Source organism: Vanellus vanellus (genome assembly GCF_965231255.1).
Source record: "Vanellus vanellus genome assembly, chromosome: 20".
Lineage (NCBI taxonomy): Eukaryota > Metazoa > Chordata > Aves > Charadriiformes > Charadriidae > Vanellus > Vanellus vanellus.
The window spans coordinates 6,287,986-6,313,993 of NC_138925.1; the positions used below are offsets into that span (position 1 = coordinate 6,287,986).

Below are 26,008 nucleotides of genomic sequence, written 5' to 3' on the forward strand. Positions count from 1 at the left end.
GTGGTGGGGAGCGGGAGGGAGCAGGCACGGCGTGGCTGGCTGCTTGCGCAACCTCCCTCTTCCAGGTCTGGTTTCTAAGCGTGATGCACACAGTTCAGGGTGGGGACCCAGCTCCTCGCTAGCCTGAAGCAGGCCGTGAACCTGTGATCTGCACAGGAAGCCTGTGGTCCCCGAGATGCAGATACATGTCACTGGGGTAGAGATCAGCGGTTGCAGATACAGCCGCAAATTGCTATGCTGATTGAGAATCCTTGCTGAGCTGGACGGCTGACCTGGGTTGGAGGGGACTGAAGTCATTTCCCTTTCGCAGAGGAAGAGTGCCTTGGGAGCCAGTGATGCAACCCTTTTTACTGAAACTTTGTGCAGCTCAGACTCTTTATTATTATTGTTGTTGTTGTTGTTGTTATTAGCAGCCCCTCCTATGTTTTGGGGAGGAGATGATTTCATTATGACACGTAAAGGTTGCATCCCCAAAATCTGAGCCCCTGTATGCTGGGCTGTGCAATGAGTTTGGTGGCAGACAGCACTTGCCACTAATGGCCTCTCGTCCTGGCCAAGGCAGCGGTGAACTGAGCCACTGTGGCAGGGCCACCTTTTACGGGCGCTCTGTCTCTTGGACTGTATTTGTTTGCCATAAGCTATCTTTTCTGATAGCTGGCTTAGGGGCCTTTCACTTGCCTGAGAGAGATCCACAGCTCTTTTCCCAGCAAGGTGGCCTGGATATTTGTCCCAGCGCTGATGCTGTGCCTGTGCTCAGAGCCACCACCTTGAATTTGGTCTGTCACGTCCCAGTCTAGCAGCAGAGTCACCTGCCATGAGGCCCGAGGGACTCCGTCTGCGAAATGCGGTGGATGAAGGAGCAGGAATCTGGGGCACACGGTAGGGTGGTCTTGTCATTCACCGAAGGCAGCGGTGGTCTTGTGACTGCAGAATGGGGGGAGCCCTTCAGCTCCCGCCCTCCCCTTCTGCCTGTTCAGATTGTTACTGGGAGTTCCTCTCCGAGTAATGAAAAGGTTTTGCCTGTGGGGAAGATCCAAGATAAAATGGTGTTAGAGCAGCCACCGCCAAGGAGGAGAACGGTAATTACTCTTGAGTTCTGCTTACAGTAAACACAAAGCCTCTGTGGTTTTATCTCCCTGATTGCTAGAGTGGGATCCCTACTGCCCAGGGAGCAGGCAGGGCCTTCCTCAGAGCACCTCCCTCCTGGGCGCCGCAGCCGTTCCGGGAAGATGGAGAGGTAGACATGGTGGGTGTCATTTTAATGGCCTCGGGGTGCTTAGCCGTATGTACAGATCTGAAACAACCTGCTTTTGTGACTTGCCTCCAAGAGCTGGGCAGGCGGACTGTCATCCTTGTCTATTGTGCGGTTGTCAGCATCACCTACACCAGTTGCTTGGACATCTCTCGCATCAGTGTGTCCTTGTGGGTGTTCAGAAGGTGAGGGAAGGAGCTGCGTGTCTGATTGGGTATTAGTTGAAAAAAAGAACTTATGTCCCCCAAGATGAAAGGGTGAGAACTCCATGAACTCTTTCATCCTGCCAGTCCTCTTGGGGTAGAGAGCTTGCTGGTAATTTTGTGTTACTAAAATGCAGGGCTCGTTGCTTTGGGAGGATTGGGGGAGGAAGCTGTTCATGAGTTTTTTGGGTGCTGTGGCAATTGAAGCTGTAGACTTTTCTGTATTTAAGTGTGCCCGTGTTTGGAGGTTTAGCAAGTTGTAGGGATGTCTTGACCGCGTATAATGGTCCATCTCACAGCACAAGGACAGCTCCATTTGGCAGCTCGGTACAGTGAGTTCAGTGGGTACGCTACAGGATTGTGGGAAATTGTGCCAATATCCCTCTATCCCCCCTTTCTCTTTCTTTTGCACTGTCCCTATACTTATGTGATTTTCCACTGTATTTCTCTCTGGAAAAAAGACCAAATCTTTCTACTCTTCAGAAAACTCCCACACGCCTCTGCTTGAGGACTCGGTGACTCAGATGACCCCAGAGGAGCACTATAGACGCATGATGTCAGCACTGAATGAACACGGCACGTTTGAAGAGCAGCAGCAACAACGTCTCTACCAGCTGGCCAACAGCATGGCCGTGCCCAGCCATGGAGGTACAGGCTCTTACGAACGGGAGGAGAAGGGGCTCGCTTTGCCGCTCGGTATAAGTCTTGTAAGATGTCCCTAACCCCTGGGTGCACGCGAGGGGGTTTTATGGACTGCAATGTTGCATGTTTATCAGGCAGTGAATACAGGTGGTGCTAAAGAGTATCCTGCAGACTGTTTCTCCCACCATCCCTGTGGGGGCTATGCATTTGTTCACTGGAACAGACGAGCTGCACCATCACTACTGTGTATTTTGTGGTGGTGGTGGTGGTGAGGGGGGCCCTTTTCCTCCTTTTGTTTCAAGAGGTTGTGTCGATCTGAATATTCAGAATCTGTGGTTTAAGTCTTATTTGGGGTCATAGTGTGGAGCGAGGGGAATGAGTGTTGGCATAATGCGGGGGGGAGTGAGGTGTCGGCAGTGCCAGATACTTCATCCATTTAGTGATGAGATCTGAAACAGCAAGATGATATTGCAGGATTTAGTTAAGCGTTGATGGTGCTCGGTTTAGAAAGTTTGTGCTATAGTTGCTACATACAGACATAGTGTAAATTGGTGTTAAAGACCTTTCACCTTAATGAGAATTAGATGTCTTATGATTTTATGGACAATTAAAATATGCAGATGAAGCTAAGTTGTAGTGAAGACAGCTTAGCAGGCAAATGCTGAGGTCCGTGGGACAGGTTTATCCATGGTATCATCTATTGAAAGCAATTATGTTTACATTACCAAGGATTGATCTGGTCCTTCATTAGCCGAAACCAGATCTGCTGTGGAAAAGTGAGGGAAAGGGTTGCTGAAAGGAAGAGAACTTCTTCCATACCCGGCGTATGCTGACATGGTGAGGGCTCCCTCAGAGCATTGCCATAAGGACCTTGTAGGTCGCAGCTTCCAGCACTAAGAAATTGTCTTCGGAACTTTCCAGGATGGTATGGTCCTCTGAGGTTGAGCTGGGCACTGGGGATCGCTGAGGGACCCCCCAGCCCTTCTTTAAGGCCTGTTAAGGTGCTGCAGATCGTGCCTCTGTACCTGCCTGTCTGCTGTTTCTAGGCTTTAGCAGCACAGGGGTACTTCTGCACTGATAGCGGTGTTGAAGGGAAGATGCTGCCATTCTGCTCTTCAGAAGAAGGCTGGCGCTTGTAGGAGGGGAAAACCCCAAACCTGGTCCTGAAGTGGCCTCCTCATTAACAGACACTGTTGTGCAATGCTGCTGCCTTGTCCTGGGGCTGGAGCGGTGTCCTGAGGGGATAAGGGTCCTGCAGTACGAGGCTCTAATGGGTCCTGCAGGAATTGCAGGATTGCTGGTGGGTTTTGCCTGGGTGGTGGAGAAAGCTGGCTAAATCCATCCGCCTCGGCTGCAGCATCCTGCGCTGTGCCTAAAGGGGGCACCAGGCAGTTACAGGTCCCACCCTGGGAACCGCTTGGCAGAGCGCAGGAGCCACAAGCACCCCTCCGCAGGCTGAAGGCTCCCCGGCCCGCAGGGACACTTCACCTTCCCTGGCGCTGGCTCTCGGCTCGGGCCAGAGTGAGGCCGTGCATTGTACCCGAGTCCTCTCATGCAGGAGCGAGGGAGGTAACTCGGCTGTCTGGATCAGGCAAAGGCAGGGAGATGGGAGAGGTGAGGCTGTTCTAGTCTTGGAAGCGGAGGGTTGAAGCGGCACTGAAAAGCAGTGCTGTGCAGGTGTCTGTAGCCCCGGTGCCGCTTCCTCCCGAAGGCGTACTGACACGTACCTGCCTGGGTGATCCAGGGAAGGAGCGCAAGCAATGTCGGTGAAGCATCCAGCGAGAGCTGGAGGAGAATCTCTGGTCTAAGAGTGTAAATCCCCAGGGCTCCTTGTTAGGTTAATGAAGAGGCTGTCTTCTTTTCCACTCTGTTTGATTTGATTGGCTTCTCTGGGGGCAAGAAGGCGATTCCTTCCGCTGTGGAGTAAGGATTTGCTTATCAGCAAAGGCATGACATAAACCTGTGCTGAGGCACACCGCAGTGAACATGGCACATGCTTCTGTGTGTGGTGTTCAGCTGTCCCAGACGTTTACAGCGATGCAGAGCTCCTGCAAGCATGGTACACAGGTCCGGGGCAGAGCCACGCACCATAGGGCTGGAGTTTGCACACATACGTGCAATGAACACGAGCACAGCGCACGAGAGGATGGTATGTAACGTGCATCACGCACCAAAGGGTAACACATGCAGACGTGCAAATGCTGAATATTCAACCATGACGTGCAGGTCTGTGTAGACCGTGTTGAATACAACAGAGCGTGTACTTGGCACAAAACGTGTTACGTGTGCTGGGATTGTAACAGACAGCCATGATAGACCACTTAACCTGGGCACCGGATGGCTGCCGGACGTGCGGAACATGTACATCCAGGCAGAGCGTGTGCTGCAGAGCAGCTGCTATCACCCCCTTCTCCCCCTATGTAGTGAGCAAAATAGCTCATTACACTAAAAGCCTGACGTATATTTTATGATTATGATTGAATTGTCTCATCAGTGTTTGTTAGGGGAGGGGTCACACTGAGGTTTTGGGGTGGGCAGGGGGAGAAAAGGAGTCTGCACAGACAGACTCTCTCGTGTAACATTGACAAGACAAAACTTCGTGTATTTTGGATTGTCTCCACACCACAGGGCTCTGGTTGGGCTATAAATTATTAGTGCCAGTACAAAGCGCAGTTTATCTGCGGGCTCACATGGAGGCACCAATAACATTAATAATTTAAAAAATGTTAATAATTTAGAAATCTTTTTTTTTTAATTGCTTTTCAACCCCCCCCTCCTCCGCCCCCATTCTCCCAGTGGCATTCATCCCACATTCTGAATTCAGTCTGTCTGCGTGCCTGGAACCTCCATCCGCCAGCGTCCCCCTGTCAATCAATCTGATTTCCCAACTGTCAGAGTGCAGGATTGTAAATAACAGATCCTCGGGGGGGGGGGGGCTGTGCAGGGGGGTTGGGGCACAGGGGAGGGAAGGAGGGAGAGAAAGAGGAGAGGAGAGGGTGTGTGTGCAGGGGGTTGTTGCGGTCATTCAGGATCAATGCGGCTTCTGGAATTGGCTGCACGCCAGACTTCTAAATTACAGGCGCTGTGGCAATAAGGAGTGACCTGGGTTTTTCAGATAATTAATTTATAAACATTGGAGGTGCATGGTCCCTGGCTCGGAGAATTCTCTAGGCTTTTTATGTGATCTGATGGGGTTTGTTGTTTCACTATTTCTTACATACTTTTGCAGTTCAAAATTGTACATCATTTTAATGTTTGTCCCCTCATTTGGGGGCGTGGGGATGGGGATTGTGTGTGCGTGAACGTGGCTAGAAATGTTCAGGTACCAACATCCTTCTCAGTGCCAGCAAAAATAGCAGCTGTGTAAGCGTTTGCACCCCAACTTGCAGTCCCACCATGGGGCTTCAGCCCTGACCATCACCAAAATATTTGATGAAGTGATGGGTAGAGCTCAAGCTGGGCTGGCCACATCTTGGGGCTACTAGGAGTATGGATGGCTGGGATTTCCAGAACCAAAGGCAAACAGTGTGGTGGTATGAAGGAAGGCAAGGAGATGGGAAGTGTATCGTTACCAGGGTCATGCAGCACTCTTTTATTAACCTGGCTTTATGAATCAGTTGTGGGGAGAGGACTAATATGCTGCTGGATGTGGAGTGCTTTGAAATCTCAATATGTGAGTTGATCCTGACCAGGGTGTGTTCATTAAGATAAATCTTCCTCTCCTCCTCTCCCCAGCTGTGTTTTGGTTTCCCTTTGCAGAGTGGTACACAGTGAGTGTATGAAGGAGGTTTCCTCTAAGTGCTCATCTGTGTGTCTGTGCTTCCTGTGTGTCATGTGAATGGCAGCGGAGGTTTTGTTGTGGGATAGAAGCAAGTTGTGGTGTATAGGGTGTTTGCAAACAGGTGCAGGAACTGAGGGATTCCTCATGCTTAACTGTGAGAGGGCAGCACTCTGGAAAAAGCCTCTATCAGTCCAACTGGTAGGAGTCTCCACGTCACTAGACCTTCTCATGGGTCTGTCCACCTGTGTTTTTGCCCGAGAAGGCACGTGCAATAGCAAGCCAGCTGTACTTGCATCCCCTGCTCTTCCTTGGAGTACGCTGTGATCCCCATTAACATGTGCTTGTGGTGTATCTGGCCATGCCTGCGTTGTCCATCACACGGCACTGGCCTGGGCAGCTTGTCTACAGTGACACCCACACGTGTGTAACCTGTCACTGGGCAGTCCGCCTGGGTAATGGGTAGAGGGTGCTGCAGTGGTACCATGGCAGTGCAGGTTTAACGAGGAGTGCATTTCTTTCTGACCTGCAGCCGAAGGTCTGATGAAAGTGTTGAGCCAAATGCTGCAAGGGGCCTCTTTCTGTACTCCATCCTCATCTGCTTTGTGGTCCAGCCCTTTACTTTCCTACAGCAGAGCTGCACCAGACAGGGACAGACCTGGGGGGGGGCAGCCATCGCCCTGTGCCCAGGTGGCTGGCTGGGGGGCTTCAGTGTGCTTAGGTTAGGAGAACAGCCCTTGGTGTGCAGGTAGCAGGGCTGGGTGTCCCCCGGCCAGGTGAGTGGGGGAAGGTGGGTGCCCCCGAGCCAAGAGGGTAGGGGCCACCCAGGGAAACAGCCCCCCAGCCCCTGCTTTGGCAGCAGCGGGAGATGCTGGGGCCGGGAAGGCTTCACAGCGGGAGATGCTGGGCCCTGGTGTTGGAGAAGGGATGGGGGGGGAATGCTGCCCCTCAGGGGTCCCGGGCGCAGGGCGCTGCCCGCCGGCGGCCCCCGGCACCGGGCCGGCTACCATCGGCCGTGCCCGGCGAGGGGCCTGCGGATCGCGGAGCCCTCCGTGCGCCCCGGCGGGAAGCCGCCGCTGGCTTCTCGGTAGCGGGTCGGATCAGCTCCGCTCCCCGCTGGGCACGGTGGGGCCGGGGCAGGTGCCGGCGCGGCTCCGCTCGGGGCAGGCGGGTGGCGCGCCCGGGGAAAGCCGCCCTCTCCTTTTTGTCTCCCCCCATCCATCCATCCATCCATCCATCCATCCTTCCTTCCTTCCTTCCTTCCTTCCCTCCCTCCCTCCTTCCCTCCCTCTTTCCCTCCCTCCCGCAAACAGGAAGGCAATTAAACAGCAATCCACCCCCTCCCGTAGTTGCACAATTTCCTCCGCTGCCAAACTCCCTCGGCGGCGGAGGCGGATCCCGCTAAGAGCCCGCTCCGCCGGGTGAGTTGCCCGGGGCAGCCCGGGGCAGCAGAGCCGCGGGGCCGGCCGCGCTCCCCGCCTCCCCGCCGCTTGACAGCCGACACCGGGGGCGGAGGGGGGGGGGCAAAGAGGCAGGCTGGCTGTCGCCCGAGGGGCTGCGGGGAGGGACGGGACGGGACGGCGGCAGCCCCGGCAGCAGCCCTGTCGCCCGCGGGGAGCCCGGAGCAGCCCCGGAGCAGCGCTGCCGCCCGGTGCGCGGCTGCAGGCGGGGGAGCCGGGGCAGCCCCCGCGGCGGGGAGGGGGGCGGTGGGAGCCTCCGTGGATCCCGGGGAGGAGGAGGGGGGGATGTGGGGAGGGGGGGGTGTCGGGGCCCGTGGCGGGCAGCAGCTCATCCCTTCTCTCTCCCCAGATCTCCTCCGGGCGCGGCAAGAGGTGGCGGCGGCGGCGGCGGCGCGCAACCCCGGCGCGATGGAAGCGCACATCCCCTCGGCCAGCAACTCTTCCAGCCAGCGGAGGAAGCAGGGCCTCCCCCAGCACAGGGACACCCACTTCCCCGAGAGGTACCGTGGCGGGGGGGGGAACACGGGACGGGACGGGACGGGGAAGGGCCGGCCGCCTCTCACTCACGCCCCCGGGCGGGGTTTGCCGCGGCATCGCACCGGGAGTGCGGGGCGGGGGGGCTCCGGGCAGCGGGAGGAGGAGGGGGTGATGCACGTCAGCCCTGTCGGACTGGTGTGCACCCTCAGGGCCGGTCTGGAAAGGCATGAGTGCCAGGAGAGCGCCCCTGGTGCGGGTAGTGGTGTCCGTGACGGGGGGGCAGGTTTGATTTGCCCTGTTAAAGTGCTAACCTCTCCCTTGGGCGTCACGAAGGTGCAAAAGCGCGGTTTTGCAGGCGTGCCTGCCGCACGCTGGGGTGTCTGCGCGCAAAGGGGGGTGGTTTGTGCTGGTGTACATAAGCATTCACGTCCAGGTTGGTGACTGGCTGGCGGGTGGGAATGATCCCAGTCCTGCCTTGGACCTCCAGAGCAGACGCTGGACTCTAACCTGTTCTTCAGCACAGAGCAAGTTAAGGTGTTTAAGTTTGCATTTTATAGCATCCCCAGATAATGAGAGAGAATGAATGCTCTAGGATGGAATAGAAAGAGAAGAAATTTTCTTTTTTGAGGAAGAAGGAGGTATGGCTTCCCTTTACCACTGATAGGAGTGCTGGAAAGCCAGTTCCCCCCTCCCCCCAAATTCTAGCTCATTTATCTTGCTCTGTGCCATAAGCCATTCCCTCTGCAATCAAGAACTTCAGAAGGAAATTAAATTAAGGCTGCATGCGTTTCTGACAAGGATAGCAGAGGCGGGAGAGGGCCTGGCAGCCACGGGGATGCAAAGGCTTTGGGTATCACCGGACAAGCCATGAAAGGCTCTAGTATCTCAACTTTTTTGGCTTTCATCTTGGGGTGGGGGCAGGCAGCAGGCTGCAATATTAGTTCTATAGCATGTGTATGTATGCATTGAGTTCAAAGTTATCCCCCCACATTTATAGCCTTGGAGATCCTGTCTGGTTTTCCTTCTTTCTCACCGATGGGTTTGCAATGTGTAGGGCCTGGGCAGAGCTGGTAAACCTTTCTCCTGCAGGGTGTACTTTGGCTAACCCACCAAATAAAATCCAACCCAGTCCATGTGGATTGTAGGCAGACCTGCGAGGAATGCAGAGATAGACGAGTTTGAGTGCAGCCAGTCATCGGGAAAAGTTCTTCAGCTATGTGTGGGCTGGAGAAGCGCCAGGCCAGCCGGAGGCCTCGCTGAAAAGGCATGTACGGAAGGGTGGAGGTTGCTTATGGGGAGGTGGTGCGCATAGGAGGGGCAAACTGAAAATGAATTAGATATGTATCAAATCCAGAGGTACTTGCCTCTGCCAGACAGGTGTTCTAGCTAATGGAGCTGGGCTGGACCAGGAAGTGTTAAATCATTTGGGAAGAGGGTGTTATCTAGCAGTTTAAACAGAGTACTGGAGTTAGGGCTGGTGTTCCTCCCCAGTTACGGGAGGGAGGGAGAAGTTACTCGCCAGCTTAGCGGACAGAGACTGAAGGCCAGGAGCTACGGTTAGAAAAGACCACTACTTTCCATCTTGATTCAGTTCCCCAAGTAGCCCTATGAATGGTTGTATTGGCATAAGTGAGAGGGAGATCCTGGCGAGGTGAGGGGGGAAAGGAACATAGCCTGCCTTTGACGTGGAGAGAAATATCTGTGGGACCATGGACTAAGTTTGCAGGAGTCACTGTTTCAGTTTCTCTTACTGCACGGTGACAGTGGTTCTCATTTTGAAAGCAGGTTGTACTCAATGTTTGGAAAGGACTTCAAGCACCTCACTTCAAAGAACAGTATAACGTGGCATCTTGCGTGGAGCAAGGATATTTGCACCCACTTGTAAAGGTCTAGTTGTTTGCCTATAAGCAAGACCAGCCTGTGGCTGTGTTTGATGGGAACGAAACAAAGAAACTCTTTTTCTCTGTGCTGTGTGGTCTGTAGTGTCATTTCTGCCCGAGAGTTTGCAGACTGAAGCAAGGCTCATAGCACGTTATCAGCCCCGGTTTTGTTTTCCCACACTGCTCCCGCCTCAGACCTGACCCGTACCTGCTTGAATGCCTGGGCAAGAGCGGTTCTCCAAGGAGCTTTGAGACAAACCATGTGGAACGTCACCATGGTGGGCCCGGCTGGGGCTGGGCATGTCCCGTGCTTCCCTCTAGCGCCATGCCAAGGCAAGGCAGACCAGACTGCCTATTTTTTCTGCAGCTATCTGCTCCCCCAAGGAGGGTGTGAGAAGGCCCTGTGTGGGCTGCCTCCTTGTCCAGGCTCTCCAGTGTGATAAACCCCAGGTGGCAGCGTTAGGAAGTCCTGCTGGGAAACGGGAAGCTACAGCTATGCCCCACAGTCATGACTTGGTAAGTCTGCTTGATGTTAGTTCACGTGATCGTTATTTCTCCCCAGAGGTCTGCAGCCACCCGAGTGTCACTAAGGGTCAGCATTTGTCACTGTATTCCCTCTCAGAAATGGCCTGGTTGGAACTGTCACGTGCAAACTGTTTCTTGCTGTTTTGCCCAACCACCACGGGTGTTTTTAGGTATGCCAGGAGGAGCCGTGGCCACGTATTGTGAAGCAGTAAAGCACTGTATGGGTTAATTTCTCCCTTCCGTTCTCCCTGTTGCTGTTAGCCTTGGGTTTTGTACTTGGCTGCCATGGTCTTTGTCAACAGGGTAAATCAAAGCAGCCTCTGTGCACCTTTATTATGAAGGTAAAGAAATTTTAAAAGGTTCAGGTAGGCACTGACAGAGGAGAAGGCGATGGAGGAAGCTGGCTCACGTACGTAGGCAAACTGTAGGTAGATTTACAGCATCTCCTTTCCCAGGAGCAGAAGTAATAACGCATGATGCAGGGGGATGTGAATTGTTTGGCATGGTGTTAAAATTCCATTTCGGCTTCCTTTCGGGAGATCTGTGGGGATCAGGTCAGCTCTCAAGTGCAGCAGCTTTGTGGGCAAGAATAATTAGCCGCTCCAGACGTCAGCCATTGTGTCTGGGAAAGCGAGGGGGGGAAAAACCCATACTGGTGATCCGGTTTTATTTATCAGGGCAGTGCTGCTATTTTTGCAAAGACAGGAATGTGGAGATCTTTGCCTGGTAGTGGGAACTATATATACAGTTTTCCAGTTTCCAGGTGTGAAGAGGGGGATGATGAGCCTGAGCTAGGGAACGCTTGGGAAGACAGGTATGTCCAGACATGTGTCATCCCCCCTTGCTGGTCAGAAACAGGCTGGTAGGTTTACTGACCCTAAGCACAAGGCAGGCGGGTGGGTACTGGCTCTGAAGGGGATGATATACGCATATGTGCACACACCCCACACCCCCCCCCCCCCCCGAATATGGATTTTCTTGGACCGAGGTTCCAAGGTCCTTTTAGCAGAGAGGTGGTCCCATCATCTCTTTGCTGCAGCTTCCTCAGCTATTGAAAAGGGTTAAGTAAAACTGGTATGTCTTGCCAAAAGTAGACTCAAGCTGCAGGCTTGAGAATCCGTTTGATTTCATGGTTTTGGTTTCCCAGATCCTTCTCTAGATTGATTCAGGCTTGGATTATAGCGTGTCAGGACCTGGCGGGTTGTTTGAAAAGATTATTGAGTTCAGTGTTATAAAAAGATTTGGAAGAGGAAAGGGTGTACAACTAAAAGGTGTCATTGTAACTACTCCAGCCTGGAGTACTTCCCATCTCCAAACTGCTGTGTCTCCTGCAAAGCCAGCAGGTGGCTGTGCCCTGCTGAGATGCAGAGCTGCTTGGATCCTACTCCTTGGATCCTGTCTCCAAAATTTGTTGGCAATGCACTTGGTTTTGCTGGGGTCGTTTAGCCTGGCATGTTCTTACCCGAGGTGCTCATCTCCTGGTACGTGCTGCAGAACTTGCTCCTTACTGTATTCCGGACTTTGAACTGAGCAGACCGCTTCTCACAGAGCAGGCTAGTGCGTGTGATGCCCAGGGAACGCTTGCCTTCACCCCGCTTTAGGGAAAAACTTTTACACCCTGCTGATGGCATTGCGCAGGTGCTCAGACTAGGCTGGATGAACTGCCTAACGGTGTGATCGGTGTGGTGGGCTTAATATGATGCATCAGTTTGGTGTTAGAGTTGCAGGAGCTTTTTCACATGCGTACAGTATATGGCATGGGGTCTGCGTGCGAGAACCTGCCCCTCTCGGAGGAGGGGGAGAAGGCAGATTATAGTCAGAGAAAAGGCAAGTGTTGAGGCAGATACTTTGGTAATAGCATTCAACTGTCTGGTACTGTCTATAAGAAGCATTAGGGACACAATTCATCTTCCAGGATCATAGACAATTATGGAGTGAAGGCAGGAGGAGTGCCAAGGAGCAAGAAATACTGCCTGCGTGAAATGCCATCAGCATCCTGATCTGCTGGGGTCCTGGGAAGCCGAGCCCTTTGGCTAGAGTGTTCTGGGAGCGGGAGCCGCAGTCTCAAAGATGCATGAGTTGCCCTTCCGTTGCAGAGAGCTGACAAACATTGTGCATCAGCCAGAGGCCTTTCTCTGTGCAAAGATGTGCCTGAAATACCCAGCAAGGATTTTTGGATTGGGTTCTTTCCATCTGCTGTTGCTACCGTTTTTTCTTTTACCACCTATTTCCTCCTCTCTGCATCGTGGAGGCTTTCCTTTTCACTCCTGGGCTCCTTGGGCACATTCTCCTGTCCTCTCTGGACACGTTCTCTCTCCTACTCTTATCTTCCCCAGCCTCGCATCCCACTCTCTGCTCTGAATGCTGTATCCCTTTCTCCAATTTTTTGCACTGGGAGGGTTCCTCACCAGATCCCATCTGGCTGAACATTACGCAGAGCAAAGGCCAAAGAGCTTGACCCAGTTTAACTAATTTGGTTTTAGCACCAGTTTGGATTTTGAGAGAGCGATTTCCCCTGGCAGCCATAAACCAGACCCTCTCTGTGTCCAGGCCTGGTTGCTGCCCTAGAAGGGCAGTGCCAGTATGTGCCTCCTTCTGCCTGGAAATCCCAAACACCATTTTTAGAAAGCCCTTTCATTTTATTTATTTTCCCTTCCTGGCACAGACAGTGTCTGCGGACGGCGAACCAGCAAGGAGCTGTGTGCTGCGTGCCTATTACCTCAGGTTTAAAGTGTCTCTTCCTATCAAATGCAAAGCAGAAGAAAGCAGAGCTTTCATGCATTCTTTTTTTTTTTCCTCTCTCCCATCCGTTCTAAATTTATTTCCATGCCTTGCCGGTTTCAATCTGCATTTCCTGACCCTCTCACATCTCCAGTCACAGCCTGTGCTCCGAGCCTTCCTTTTGAGCTTGGAGTGAGTCAGGGGGGAGCGCTGCTCTGGGCTTGGGAGGATATGATGGGGTTAAAGTGAAAGGCTTGGTTTTAACAGTATAATGTGTAACCCCATAATGACTTTAAATATTGATTATTTGAAGGCCATTAGTGCTTATTGTTAAAGAAAAGTCGATACTTTTTAAGCCTTGTGAACCATTTGTCTCCTGTTAAAGGACATATCAAATTTAGCAGCATGCAGTGCAAATCCCCTAATACCCTGCTCACAAGCCTCCAGCTGGCACGTTAGGGGGGGAAAAAAAAGGGGAGTGGGCGGAGGAATATGCAGTAACACAGAATTGCTCTCTGCAAGGTAAGGACAAGGCTTATCAGATGTAATTGCCAAGGGCTAAATTCACATTGTCAGAGTATGGGACTGTCATTCAGCCCTTGCTCCGAGAGGTGGAAGAAGAGGAGGAAGGAAATTAATGGGGGGTTGAAGGCTGATACGTACCTGCGAAAAGATGCAAGGGTTTGTGGTTTGGTGCACATCTGTCTAAAAGCACGGTAGCCTTTGTTAAGGTCTCTGGGGCTTTTTACTCTGGGGTTGCCAGTTCATTTCCAAGCTTGCTTGGAAGCAATTGGCGGTGTCTATCCCAGGCAGCCTGAGAGGGCTTCCCAGCTCTGCGCCAGGACGTGAACTGGTTGTACTCCCTCCCTCCTGTGCCAGGTGTCCATGCCAAGGACCAGGCAGATGGGCTGGAAGGGAGCAGTGGCAGGCTCCAACAGGTTCTGCGCCTGGACGGCCATGAGGCTGGGTTTGTGGGGCGGCAGAAGGCGTCTGTCCTTCGTGGTGGTGTGAAGGACCGCTCCTCATGCTCTGCAACATCAGCTGGGGAGTAGCAGTCTACCTGCAGGGAGGAGAGTCCCTTATCCCCTGAATATTTATAAGCCTACGTGCTTTCTTTTTAAGTTATCTACTGCTGGGGACTGATGCTGAGCGTTAGGGGGAGGGCAGGAGAGGTGCAATGACTCCTTCGCTTTGGCTTTACGCAGCCTCCCTTCTCTGACTTCAGGCCACAAACTCCAGGGGTGCCAGTCGCGGGAGCCTTGGCCGGTCCTGTTTATGCGGCTTCACCCAGCAGCTGTGCCTTACACACGTTTGGTGGAGAGCTCCAGTGTTGCCGAGAGAACAACTCTGGGGGTCTCTGTGTGGTCTGCTGTGTCAGGCAGACATGATGACAGCATGTGTAAATGTGTCTCCCTGAATTTTCTAAACCTTTGGGCTCATCCTCAGCATGTGTTTGTGTGTGTAACATAAGCAGCGACTGACCTCTCACATGCAAAGTCATTCCTGATGCATTTCTTACAGCCCCTTCCAAGCCACCGCGGGCTGCTGTGCTCGGCCGTGTGTGTGGCAGCATGATCAGGTCCCGCAGCAATTCCTTCATCCTGCCATCCCCCCTTCCCCAGCTCTTTCCCCCCTTCCCCTTCCCATCACTCCTTGGCCAGTCCAAAGGGTGAGCTGATCCCTGGCCCCAAAAGGCAGGGAAGCTGCACGGCTCTGATGAGAGGACGGAGGGAATGAACTTCAGGGTCTCAAGCAGATGTGAATTCCTTAGGGATCAAAGTTAGGCCCTGTAGTGCAACATGAAAGCATAAAAATAGCCTCTGATTAACATTGGGCTGCCACCTAAGGGAGAACCTTTTATTTTCCAGTGCCCAATTCCAATCCCCATCAAACAGTATGCTTCCTGGGCACAGATTGTCTTGTCTTGGCTAAAATCTAGAAGCTCTCTTTGTTTTTAGCATTTCCTTCTGAGCTCTCTGCGTGCAGCCTGCACCTGAGGCTTCTGTGTGTTATCTCCCGTACAGGATCCCCTTTTCTGCGTTTATAAAAGACAGGGAGGGCATGGCCGCTGCGTGCCTGGCCATGGAATGGTTAAAAGCGACTTGATTTCCTAAATTGCTTCTTATAAAACGAACAGCACGTCTGCCAGGCTCGTCTCCCCATGATTACAGCTAATTACGATCGAACGGACACCTCCTAGCCCCCGTCATGCCGCTTTAATTGTCCGTTATTCATCTGCAGGCTGTCCGGGGTGGCAAAGCACTTGGCAGCCCAGCGACCGAGGCCTCGGCTAATTGTGAGGCCTCGGGGATTAGGGCAGGTGATTACACACTTCATGGTGTAATTACATGAGCATCGCTTGGCTGCTGCCCCGGCTCTGAGCCGAAGGTCGCGCGCTGCGTTACCTGAGATTAATTGGAGCTGCCACTGAAGTGCGAGGTGCTGGCGGAGCGGTTATACGATTAGCATTAACATTTCAACAGCGACGGATCGATCTGTGGCTCTCCTCCAGACACAGCGAGCTGTGCAATTAGTTTAGAGGAGAGCTAGGGGAGGAAGGAGGAGGAAAGGAGAGACGGAGACAGCCAGGGGAAGGGGAGAAGGGGAGCAGAGACAGACGGGAAGGGGGGAGGCAGAGACAGGCAGATGGGCAAGGGGTAGGGAGAAGGAAGAATTTTGAAGGGGAATCTCATCCCCTTCTGTGCTGTGGATCAGCGCGTGGCAGTGTTTTGCAGTGGCTGTTGCATAGAATGAGGGTAAAACTACCCTGGGAAAAATCTAGGGAAAGGACAGGAATCCTTTCCTTGCCCACCTCATCCCCAAAGAGTCCTTGTCTGGCTTTTCGTGAGCCGTGGTGGTAATCCATCCCCAGCGGTGTGGGATGGGGGTGTGGATGTGGGATGGCTGGGGTTCTTACGTTATCCCGCACTCGCACGTTATCCCCCCACTGAAAGGGGGAGCACGGTTGTGCGTATGGTCTGTTCGTTGCAAAGTCACGTGCACCTTCTTGCTCCCTTTCTCTTGCCCTGCAGCCTCTCCTGAAGCAGATTTTATAGGGAGATACTGTAAAATGAAAATGAACGGCACAGCACTTGGCTTTGCCTTTAGATGCCCTGGTGAAGGTAATAATGTTGTAAGTGGCCATCAAAAGGAATTAAGAGACGTGTAGCCGGAAAGCAGAGATTTGCTTGCAGGCTCCCAGGGCGGATTTGACTAATGGAAGAGACCTTGGCTTTTACTCCATTCCTGCTTTTTTTTTTTTTCTTCCCATCCCCACCCCATCCACCCCCCCAAAGAAAGCGTGTGTTACCTGCCTTGCTTCCAGGCATTGTCCTCTTTCTCCACCCCTCAAACCTGCCTCTTCCAGCTTACTTGTCACCGTACGTCTGCTCTACCCATTCTGGCCAGCACTCCCCACACCTTCACCAGTCGAACTCCCTTCCACTGACCCTGTGGCACTTCCTGCTCATGTCCCTCTCCCCATCTCCCCTGTCTGTGTCTTTTCTCTGCCTCATTTACAGCTTTTCTCTCCACAATTAAAGATCACCTCTTGTCCCAGCTAGGATGATGATTTTTGCAAAGCATGCCAGTGATGCCCTCAGATCTTCCCAGACCCACTCTCCAGTTCCCAAACTATAGAATGCCTTTTCAGTTGTAAGGTAGTTGAAACAGAAACCCAAGCTTGCGAAGGGGGTAGCAGACGCAGCATCTTCAGCCTTGCCCTTGCTAGCCCTGGGCAGCCAACAACCCTTTGAACAGCCCAGCTGAAAGGCCACAGAAGCAAACATATCAAACTGGGAAGTATGTGGGACCTATGGAGTCCTGGCTGCTTTCTTCCCCTTCTGGTTTCGCTTCTTTTCTTTTTTCCTCTCCCTTTTAAAAGTTTTGTGTGTGGGTGAATCTTTCTGTCTCAGGACAGCCGCTGGTTATCTGCAGAGAGGATGTTCTTCCCGAGCCAGGGCCCTCTGGGTGCTGTGGATGGAGCCTCCGAGTTTTCAACATGAATTTATTTTCTGATTTCTGCAGGGAGATATCCCACCCGCCGCCTCTGCTTTCACCCCAGAATGCGCCCCATATTGCCCTGGGCCCCCACTTGAGACCTCCTTTCCTCGGGGTGCCTTCGGCTCTGTGCCAGACACCAGGTGAGTGCATGAGAAACGCTTGCGGTCAGCGGGAAGGTGCAGGCTGTGACAAACTGTCCTTTAGCCAAACAGCCCAGACACATTTTCTGTGTTTCCCTGTTGCTGTTGTGCTGACTTCACCCTTGTTTTGCAGTGATAGGAACAGGTCGCCTTGGCTGCTCTCTCTTTTAATCCCCACCAGCCTCCCTGGTCCCATGTTTCGGCAGCAGGCTGCACTGCCTTGGGAGTGAGGGAGTAGATGGGCTCTAGAACAGAAAGGCAGCTCTCCGTTGCCCTTTCCTGCTCGGTTAGCCCTCTGGGGAGCTGGCCCTGAGTGAACAAAGACTCAATGCTGAGATTAATAACCCCATATTATTGTTCTCCCTGTCCCCAGGATACGGGTTCCTGCAGCCGGCACAAGCAGAGATGTTTGCACGGCAGCAAGAGATGCTACGAAAGCAAAACCTGGCAAGGTAAAGAGTGCAGAGGGCTCACCTGCCCGCGCTGGGGTTGGGTTTTTCCTTCCCTTTCCTAATGGGGGGTGCTGTGTTGGATGAGCTGTGCACAGGCGACAGCGGTGTCCGGGTGAGACCAATTGAATCCATGTGTGGGTGTGGAGGTGACACCTTGATGCTGCAAGCTCTGGTTCAGCATGGCTGGGGGGGTAGCAAGTTATTCCCACCTCAACGTTCCCTCTCTGCCTCTCCCAATTTAGGTTGGAGATGTCGGCCGAGATCATCCGCCAGAAGGAGCTGGAGAATCTCCACAGGCAAAGGCTACTGGCTGGTGACCCGCTGAGCCTGCATCCCGGCTTGCCCCCAGACCACCCGGCCCTGCGCAACGTGCACGACATCCCCGAGGGCCACCCGCTGCGGGAGGAGCTCTCCCGGAGGAACGCCATGCTGGTGCTGCGGCACAACAACACTCCCCTGCTCTCCCTCAACCCCAGCGTCCCCAGCAGCGCCACGCCGCCCAAGGAGCAGCCCCGGCGGGGCAGTCGGAAATCGACACACCACCGCGCTGAGCCGCAGGGGCTGAGCGAGGCCAAGGAGCTGGCGGAGCCCCGGGTGCGGGACGGGGCGCCAGACTGTAACGATGAGGAGATGAAGGACTCTGAGAGCGACGCAGATGTGAGCGATGAGAAGCCGGAGAGCCTGAAGGCTGAGAGCAGCAGCTCGGCTGCTGAGCTTAAGGAGTGCAAAGAGACTGGGAAAGTCTGCGAAGGGGCCAAGGAGCTGGGTGAAGCGGCTGCTGGCCAAAACGCCCCCTGCAGCTCCTCGAGCGCCGAGTCCCCCAGCCATTTGCTTGGCCCAGGCATCAACAAAAACGAGGTGAAATATCTCCCGCCAGCCTCCATCCCGCCACCTCAGCCGCTGCCCTTTGGATTCCCTTACACGATGAGCCCGTACTTCCATGCAGGTGAGTGCGTGGGGGCCTGGCGCCGAGTTACCGGTTGGAGCAGCAACGTGTTCTGCAGAGTGCTAAAAGTGGGACTCTTCCCCTTCCCCCTCCTCTTCTGCAGTGTGGTTGTACTACTTTTTTTCTGTGCAGGGAACCAAGCACCTTCTTTTAATCAGTATAAAGGACTTCATTTGCAATGAAGCAAATCAAAGGTCATAAAGAGGGCCAGCAGGGACAGAGTGAGTCCCAAGCACGTGAGAAGGGAGATCGCAGTGTGATGGATCTTGCAATCGCTCGGGCCTTCATGTGTTTCAGGACAGACGGCAGTGAACTATAGGGGGCTTCAGGGAGAGGCAACAAAAATTATTAATGGGCTGCAAGGTGCTGGCCTACAAAGTGAAGGGCCAGAAGTGTTGTACCTGGAAGGGTGACCTGAAAGGCTGTAAGAGTGTTGGGCTGCGCTCATGGGGTTTCCAAGCAGTGGGGGTTGGAGGGGCCAGGTTGGAGAGAAACACCCAGATGCAGCAGGACAAAGGAGCAGGAGAGCTTCCCGGGGTGACCTGCCCTGCGTGGGCAGCGGCCGCGGGCTGGTGGCGAGGGGGAGGCCGTTCCGCAGGCAGAGGTGCAGATGGCGCTGGGGATGTGCGGGGCTGGGGGTGGCTGGCTGGGTCCCACGTGCTCGGTTCTCCCTCTGTGCGTTGCTGTGGTTCGAGAGGGAAAGGGAGGATTAAGGCTGCAGCATTTTCCTCCCTACTGAGTGTCGTATGTGGGACATTCCCTGGGTAGTGTGTGAGACAGCATCTTTGTGATGGGGTGCCAAAAGAGTTCCCTAGCAGTGACTTAGACACCGTGGCTGTCCCATGCCCTCGGGGGTGTCACTTACCACTGCTGTGCCCCTTTTCCGGGGCAGGGGTAGATGGGCTCTTTCCCCTGCCTGTGGTGTATTTCTCAGTCTGAGAGGCACTGGTAGGGCTGGACTGGTGCCTGTTGGATGGGACCGGCAGGCAGGGAATCGTTGCCAGCTCTCTGGTCCCCAGCGGTGCGGTTCCTTGGGCTACGGAGATGAGCAGCAGAGGCAGGCACAGCTGGAGCCAGGCGGGAACGGTGAGTACAGGTGGTGCAAACTGGGGTTTCACACCCTGATAGCTGGTCTGCCCAGGGGTCTCCTGGGGGCAGAGCAGGGTGGCAGCCCCGCTAGCCTAGCCGAGAGCCAAAATCTGCCTCAGCTAATTACTTGGCTGAGCAATTAGCAGGAGGTAGGACCTCCTGCCACATGGAGGAGGGAGGAAGGGGGGGCACGGCATGTGGGTCGCTGAGGCTGCCTGTTTTCTATGCAAAGAGCTGCCGCGGTTGTGAACGTGGCTGCCCATCGCTCATTAGAGCTGCCTCCCAACCAGGAAGGAGGAAGCGATTTTTCTATGACAGGCAGGTGGCCAACATGATAAATATTCCCGCTGCCTTGGGCTGCTGAGGCTTCCTCGCAGGAGCCTTTTTCTCCCGGCCATTAAAAAGGGAAACGCGCGGCTCTATGGTGCTCATCGCTTGTGTGAGGCTCTGCAGGGAGGCCTGGATTGTAGATGGGTTTCCTCCCTCCCCCAGCAATGCGCGAGTTACTGTAATAGGCCATTTATTATTATCACTTTGAATTTATATCACAGTCGTGTCTTGAGGCCTCGGCAAAGATCAGGGCTGTGTTTCACTGCCCGGTTTCCAGGCACTGCTGATTTGTGGAGCCTGTTCCAGAGCTGTAGGTCTTTTCCTGAGGGCTCTTTTGCTTTTGGCTAGCTTCACACGTTGTCGTGGCTGTTAATACTGCCTGTTTGCGGGACAGCAGCACTGAGTTTAGGCCCTGTTGTGCTGGGCACCGTACAACTCCATAGCAAAAGCTCTCACCTGAAACAGGCTTGGGAAGACAGGGCGTCTTGTTTGGTGCAGCACAGCGGGTCGATAGGAGAGCTGGGAGTTCAGCAGCCGAAATATTGAGGGCTATATTGATCCAAATGCTGCGGGGATCACGGGCTGTGCTGGGGTAACGTGCGTCAATGAAAAATGTGTTATTTTCCGCCCTTGGGGAACACGAACCACCTCAAGATAGACAGACAGAACTGCTCCCACCTCTCCCCCGCTGCCAGATAATTTCTTTTTTGCACAAGGACTGCTCTTCTGGCTGGGATGGTCAGGATGTTGTGCTGTACGCTGGAGGCTGGTATTATAAAGTAACCACCTAAACGAGGCAGGTAAAGTGGCAGGCCCAAAGGGAGAGCCAGAGGGAGGAGAGGAGGGAAGTGGCTGGCAGAAAATGACCACCGAGTTTCAGGCGGCTCCTCTGGTCTTCCAGCAAGGGGAGGCTCCAGCTTCGGAGGCAGAGAGCTGTTTTTTTTTGTCCCTACTGGGAAGAAGAATATCGATGAGGCAGCCAGAGCTGGGTCGATTCCCTGAGCTGCCTTCTGGGGATCTGGCGGCTGCTCGATGACCTCATCTCCTCAAGGTTTCAGCAGCCTTGCTCCCCTCCTCCAGCCCCGTCCTTTGGAAAAGGTGAAGGATGGAGTGTGCAGGAGGCTAAAATCCTTCTATCGATCTGTAGTCTGGAGAGCAATTAACGCAAGCCTTCCAGTGCCGCTGCGTGACCCGAGCCCTCTCCGGTGTGCAGGAAGGAGGGGGTGTCTGCACCGGGAGGAAGGGGAGAGGGGTTAGAGAGTGGTAGCAAAACTGATTAAACCCATAGAGGGGCTGACTTCCAAGTGGGTTTGCTTTGTGCGCTGGTCTCCCAGTTGGCACCTGAATTGGCTCCTGTGATGCCGGGAACAACACCTCGCGCATCTCCGTGCAGCAGGGACAGCCCCGTTGCAGCCCGGCCGCTGGATTTGCAGCAGAGGTTTCCCTCGCTGGGATGGCCAGAAGGGTTGCTCTCCCTGACCCGTTCAGCCTTTGGCTTCTCTGCTGAAGCAGCTGGATATCAGGAGGAGGGAGGAAGATTATAAATGGATTGCGGCATGGGTGGCGAGGGCTTTTACGTGGACACCTGTCTACACGACACTGGCCTGGGACGATGGATTCTTTTCAGTCCCTTCACGCTGGGCCCCATCTGGTGAAATGCTCTGTAATCCATTACCAGTCTCTCGGACCCTCATTTATCATAGAGCAAGACAGAGGAGGCCTGGCAGGGAATAGATGCTGCCCTTTATGCATCCTCGCAGTCCAGCAGGATCCGGTGACATGTCATTATTATAATAGAAGGTGCGTCCCTTCTAGCCACTTGGCACCTATTTGTTATCATTCTCCGAACTGCCAGAGCAGTGGTGAGTGGGTGCAGCCATGCGCAGAGATGGAGCAGACGGTGCGGTCTCTTCCCGAGGAGGGACAGGAGCCCTTCTGCTCCAGGCACCTTAAAATGAGAAAGGGCCGGTGGCTGGATGCAGTGTGCTGAGGGCTGGTCCTGTACTAGTTGCAAATGAGATACACACCGAGGCCAGAGAGCTACAGCTGCTGTGTCCTCCTGCAGAAGTCCTTCCTGAGGTCATTCCCGCATCTGCTGACTTCAGTCTGGTGACAGAGCTGAGGTGGGAACAAAAGGGCAGGGGGGACACCTGAACACCAGGCTCTACAGCCCCCACTTCAGGGGTGCTGAGTACACAGAATGGGGGACTAAGCCTTTGGAGCTACTAGGGCTGAGCTCTTCTGTGCTCACCATGAGATTTTGGGCTTTGCTGCAGGGACCAGGGGTGATTTGCCGCTAACTTCAGTGGAAGTAGGTTTCTACCCTCTAGCTTTTAAGTTCTGTGGCCCAGAACTTGCTAATAGGCCAGAACCCAAAGTATTGGTTCCCCCTTCCCCCTCCCAAGAATATTTCCACCAGTCAGTCCCTCTTTCCCTGGTATAAATGGGAAAGGAAAACAAACTCTCCGAGATAAATATTTTGGCCGTATTATATTTCTCTGTGTGTGGGTACATGGAAAATATTTCTTGTTCCCATACAGCGGGACTGCCTTGCCCTCCCTCTTGGACACAGCAGGCTTACTGTGTGTGCGTCTGTGCGTGTCTTGACCTCTCCCTTCCTTTCTTCTGGGGGCACGAAGAGACAAAGGAAAGAAAACCACAGAGGAGACAGGCTTCTGTAGGAGAAGCGGTTGCTAGCCCAGCTCAGCCGGCGATGTCAGTAACCCTGCAAATGATCTTGCGTTCAGTGCGATTGCAGCGCAGGAGAGGGACCGGAGGGAAGCCTTCCACCTCTCCCCTCATCCCTGCCAGCTGTGAGCGCAGCATCTGGGCAAAAATCTCTGCCCGCGCTGGTGGGGACCTGGCGAGGTGTGCGTGACTGGCGGGGACTCACCAGCCTCTCCGTGCCGGCTGAGGTTAAACGCTGAGGATGGGTCTGGCTGGCTGGTGACTGGAAGATTCATTCCCGAGCACTGGGATGCTGCAATTCAATCCTTGGCTGGCTTTTGGAATAAGGAAGTACCTAATTTTAAAGCAGTTGGCTGTTACAGTCAGATCCCCTCCGAGACGCTCGCTCTGGCTGCAGATGGAGGTGTCTCGCCCGAGCATTGACTGTGCCTGGAATAATTGAGTTCAATTTCACTTCCTCTATTTACCAAGCTGCAGCCGCTCTTCCAAAAAGGAGAAAGAGAATTACCCCCCACCCTGAGAAAGAAAACCCCTCCCCCGAAACAGAAAAAAAAAAAAAAAAAGGAAAAAAGCCCTCAGCCCATTTGAGTGTTTTGTGAATTTTAACGTAAGCAGCTGTGAGTTTGTCTCCTGGAAAATGGAATGCGATCGGAATGAGAATGAGGGCTCTTGTCCATCTGTCTGTCTGGGGGTGGCGAGGGGAAGGAAAGTTCTCGCTGGCCCTTTGGCAACGGCCTCTGCCTCCCCCTCCCGCGCCGACGGGCGACTAGCTCGCTGGAAAGCCGGTCATTTTCTCTGCAGCTGTTATCAGACACAAAAGTATTTGAAGCTTTTTCCAGCTGGAAGAAGAAGGGATGCGAAGAGAGCGAGGAGCTGCCTGGCCCCCAGCGGGGCACAGGGTGGCGAGGGTCTCCGTGCTGGGCATGTCACAGCCGGGCAGAGCTCTCCTGGGAGCAGCAAGCAGAGCAAGAGCCAGGCTGGGACTGCCAGAAGGAAAGACTGAGGTCTGCCAGAAGGTAGAGGCTATGGATGTGAAGGGGGTGTGAATCATAGAATGGTTTGGGTTGGAAGGGACCTTAGAGATCATCAAGTTCCAACCCCCCTGCCCTGGGCAGGGACACTTCCCACTAGACCAGGTGAAGGGTCTGGTTGTTGCCCACAGCGAGTGCCCTGAGGGCCCCGGGGCTGGTACGCAGCGCTGACAGGGCGGCCTGCAAAGACGTGCCTGAGCCCCCGAGGCACAGGGAGAGGGAGGGACAGCCTCATCCCTGCTCCGGAGGGACAGGTAGAGCTGGCAGAGGCAGCAGGACTTGGAGGGCTCCTGTTTCTCCCCACGGCTCCAGCGCTGGAGTTGGCACTCGGCTGTTTGCGCTGGCCCGTGTGTGTAAGGAGAGACGCGGCCGCTGCTGGGGGCGTTTGTGAGCAATGGCTGTCCCTCCCCAGTCGCTGCGTGGTCCCCGTCTCACTGCTGCGCTGGGAGATGCACGTCGGGTGCCCGGCAGGGTGTGGGCTGCAGACGGGCACCGCTGTCTCCTTCCCCGAGTGGTGGTGGAGCTGCAGGAACGGTGCGGAGGGTGAGGCTGGGAAGGGAAGTAGGAAGTTGGGAGCGGAAACGTAGCGGAAATGATTACATAGCGTCTGACTGCTGCTTGTGCAGACTGCTGTTGTTCTAAAAGCGTCTTATTGGCATGATAACTTCCTCTGTACATCCTGTGCTTTTCCTGTTGCTCTGGACGGTGCCGGTGGCTTTGCCAACTAGCCAGCGGAGACTCGGCGTGTGGCTTGGCTGTTTGCTCTTTCTGCGCCTCTTGCCTCTGACCTGGTGCGTTCCCGCAGGGAACCGGCCACTGCTCCTCCTCTGGGCTTATGCTCCCCACCACGATTGTGTTGCATCCCGCTTTACCTTGTCATTACTTGCAGAAGTGCTCTCCCGACCCGCTGTGGACGGGAGCGAAGGAGTCGCAGCAAAGGGTTACCTCCATGGTGCAGATCAAATGCCTCGGGGGAAAAACCTTAAGCCTACAGAACAGATAATTTTGTCATGACAGACCCTTGGGAGAAATATTTTTTCTGGTAATATGTTGCTTTGTGCCCTGAAGCATAACAGTTTATACCCCTCATAAAGGCTTTCTCTACCCACTGTAAACATCCCTAGAAATGTCCTTTTGATCTTGGTCTAAATGATATCATGCAGCAGTGAGTTCCACAGATTAATAATGCCTTTTTTTTTTTTTTTTGCCCCCTCCCCCCAAAGCGATGTTTTCTGGAGCCAGGCTTCTTCCTTACTTGTTTCTGCACTTTTCCTTTTACACACTACAGTAGATAGGAGTTACCTGGCTGGCGTCTCTCTCGCCATTTCTTATTCTCTGTGTCTCTCCTCCAGCTCCTCTCTCGGCTCCAGTCTGGTTTTCTCCCCGCGTGCACGTCCCGTGCTGTCAGGCACTGCCGACGCAGGGCGGCGGGGGGGGGCTCCCTCCCACCCTTTTGGAACCCATCACCTTCGTCTCTGCTGACAGGGCTGGGACCCGAACCGCTGTTGCGTTGCGGAGAATTGACATATCGGCTTGAACTGAGCTGTGATGTCTTCAGAGTGTCGCGGGGGCTGGCAGGGGTCATCCCGTCACCCGTCAGATGCTGGGCCAGGAGAGATGCCCGGCTCCTGCGGTGGAGTGGACGGCGGGCGGTGTATTCTGCTGTGTTGGGGCAGACCGATGCGATGGATATTTCAGGCTGGGGTGGATTGAAAATGAACACTTTGAAAAGAGCAAGACGTTCTCCGGTGATTCACGCTCCGGCAAGGCAGCGGGCCACCAGGGAGAGGTGCCGGGGCCTGTTATCATTCGGAGCACGTAGCCAGGAGAAGGGCTGGGGGAAAGAAACCCACAGGGCAGTCAGAGTTTTCCGCTTTGCGGTGCGTGTGGAGAAACACTCCTTCAGGGTTTTTTTTCTTTTCTCTCCCTTCCCCTCCCCCTCCCCCCGTTTCTTCCCCGCAGCTGAAGAACATTAAACACATGAAATGCATTAGCTTGGATTTTTTCCTTTCCCCTGCCCCCCTTTCTAAGCTGGGGACCTCCAGGAGGAAGAGGCCTATGAATTGACCCTGCCCAGTGCTTTAATTGACAGGTCATTAAAGATGAATGTGTGGCTAGAGAAAAATATTCAGATTGCAGGCTAGTTGTTGTCCGTGTGGGATTTTAATGATTTATGTTTCTTTCTCCTCCCCTCCCTCCTACCCCCCCCAACTCCAAACAATCCAGGCACCATGGGAGGTCTCTTTCTGGATGGCGAGGAAAGCCCTGCGCTGGAAGACATCAGCAAATGGACGGTGGAGGATGTATGCAGCTTTGTGTCCAACTTGTCTGGCTGCACCGAGTACACTCAGGTAAATCTCTTAACAGCCCCAAGAACATCACGGGAGGAACG

General features: G+C 54.1%; 1 protein-coding gene across 2 annotated transcripts in view; it reads left to right on the top strand.

Annotated features, from left to right (window-relative positions):
• SAMD11 (sterile alpha motif domain containing 11) overlaps positions 1-26,008 on the top strand; it is a gene marked incomplete at its 5' end in the record, with an annotated part of 127,507 nt that overhangs the window by 92,228 nt on the left and 9,271 nt on the right. For both annotated transcript variants that reach the window (XM_082493664.1, XM_082493665.1), the window contains 6 exons: positions 1,939-2,103; positions 7,685-7,835; positions 16,965-17,080; positions 17,454-17,532; positions 17,775-18,478; positions 25,843-25,967. In XM_082493664.1, the coding sequence (XP_082349790.1) occupies positions 1,939-2,103; positions 7,685-7,835; positions 16,965-17,080; positions 17,454-17,532; positions 17,775-18,478; positions 25,843-25,967 (1,340 nt within the window). The remainder of the gene's footprint in view (positions 1-1,938; positions 2,104-7,684; positions 7,836-16,964; positions 17,081-17,453; positions 17,533-17,774; positions 18,479-25,842; positions 25,968-26,008) is intronic.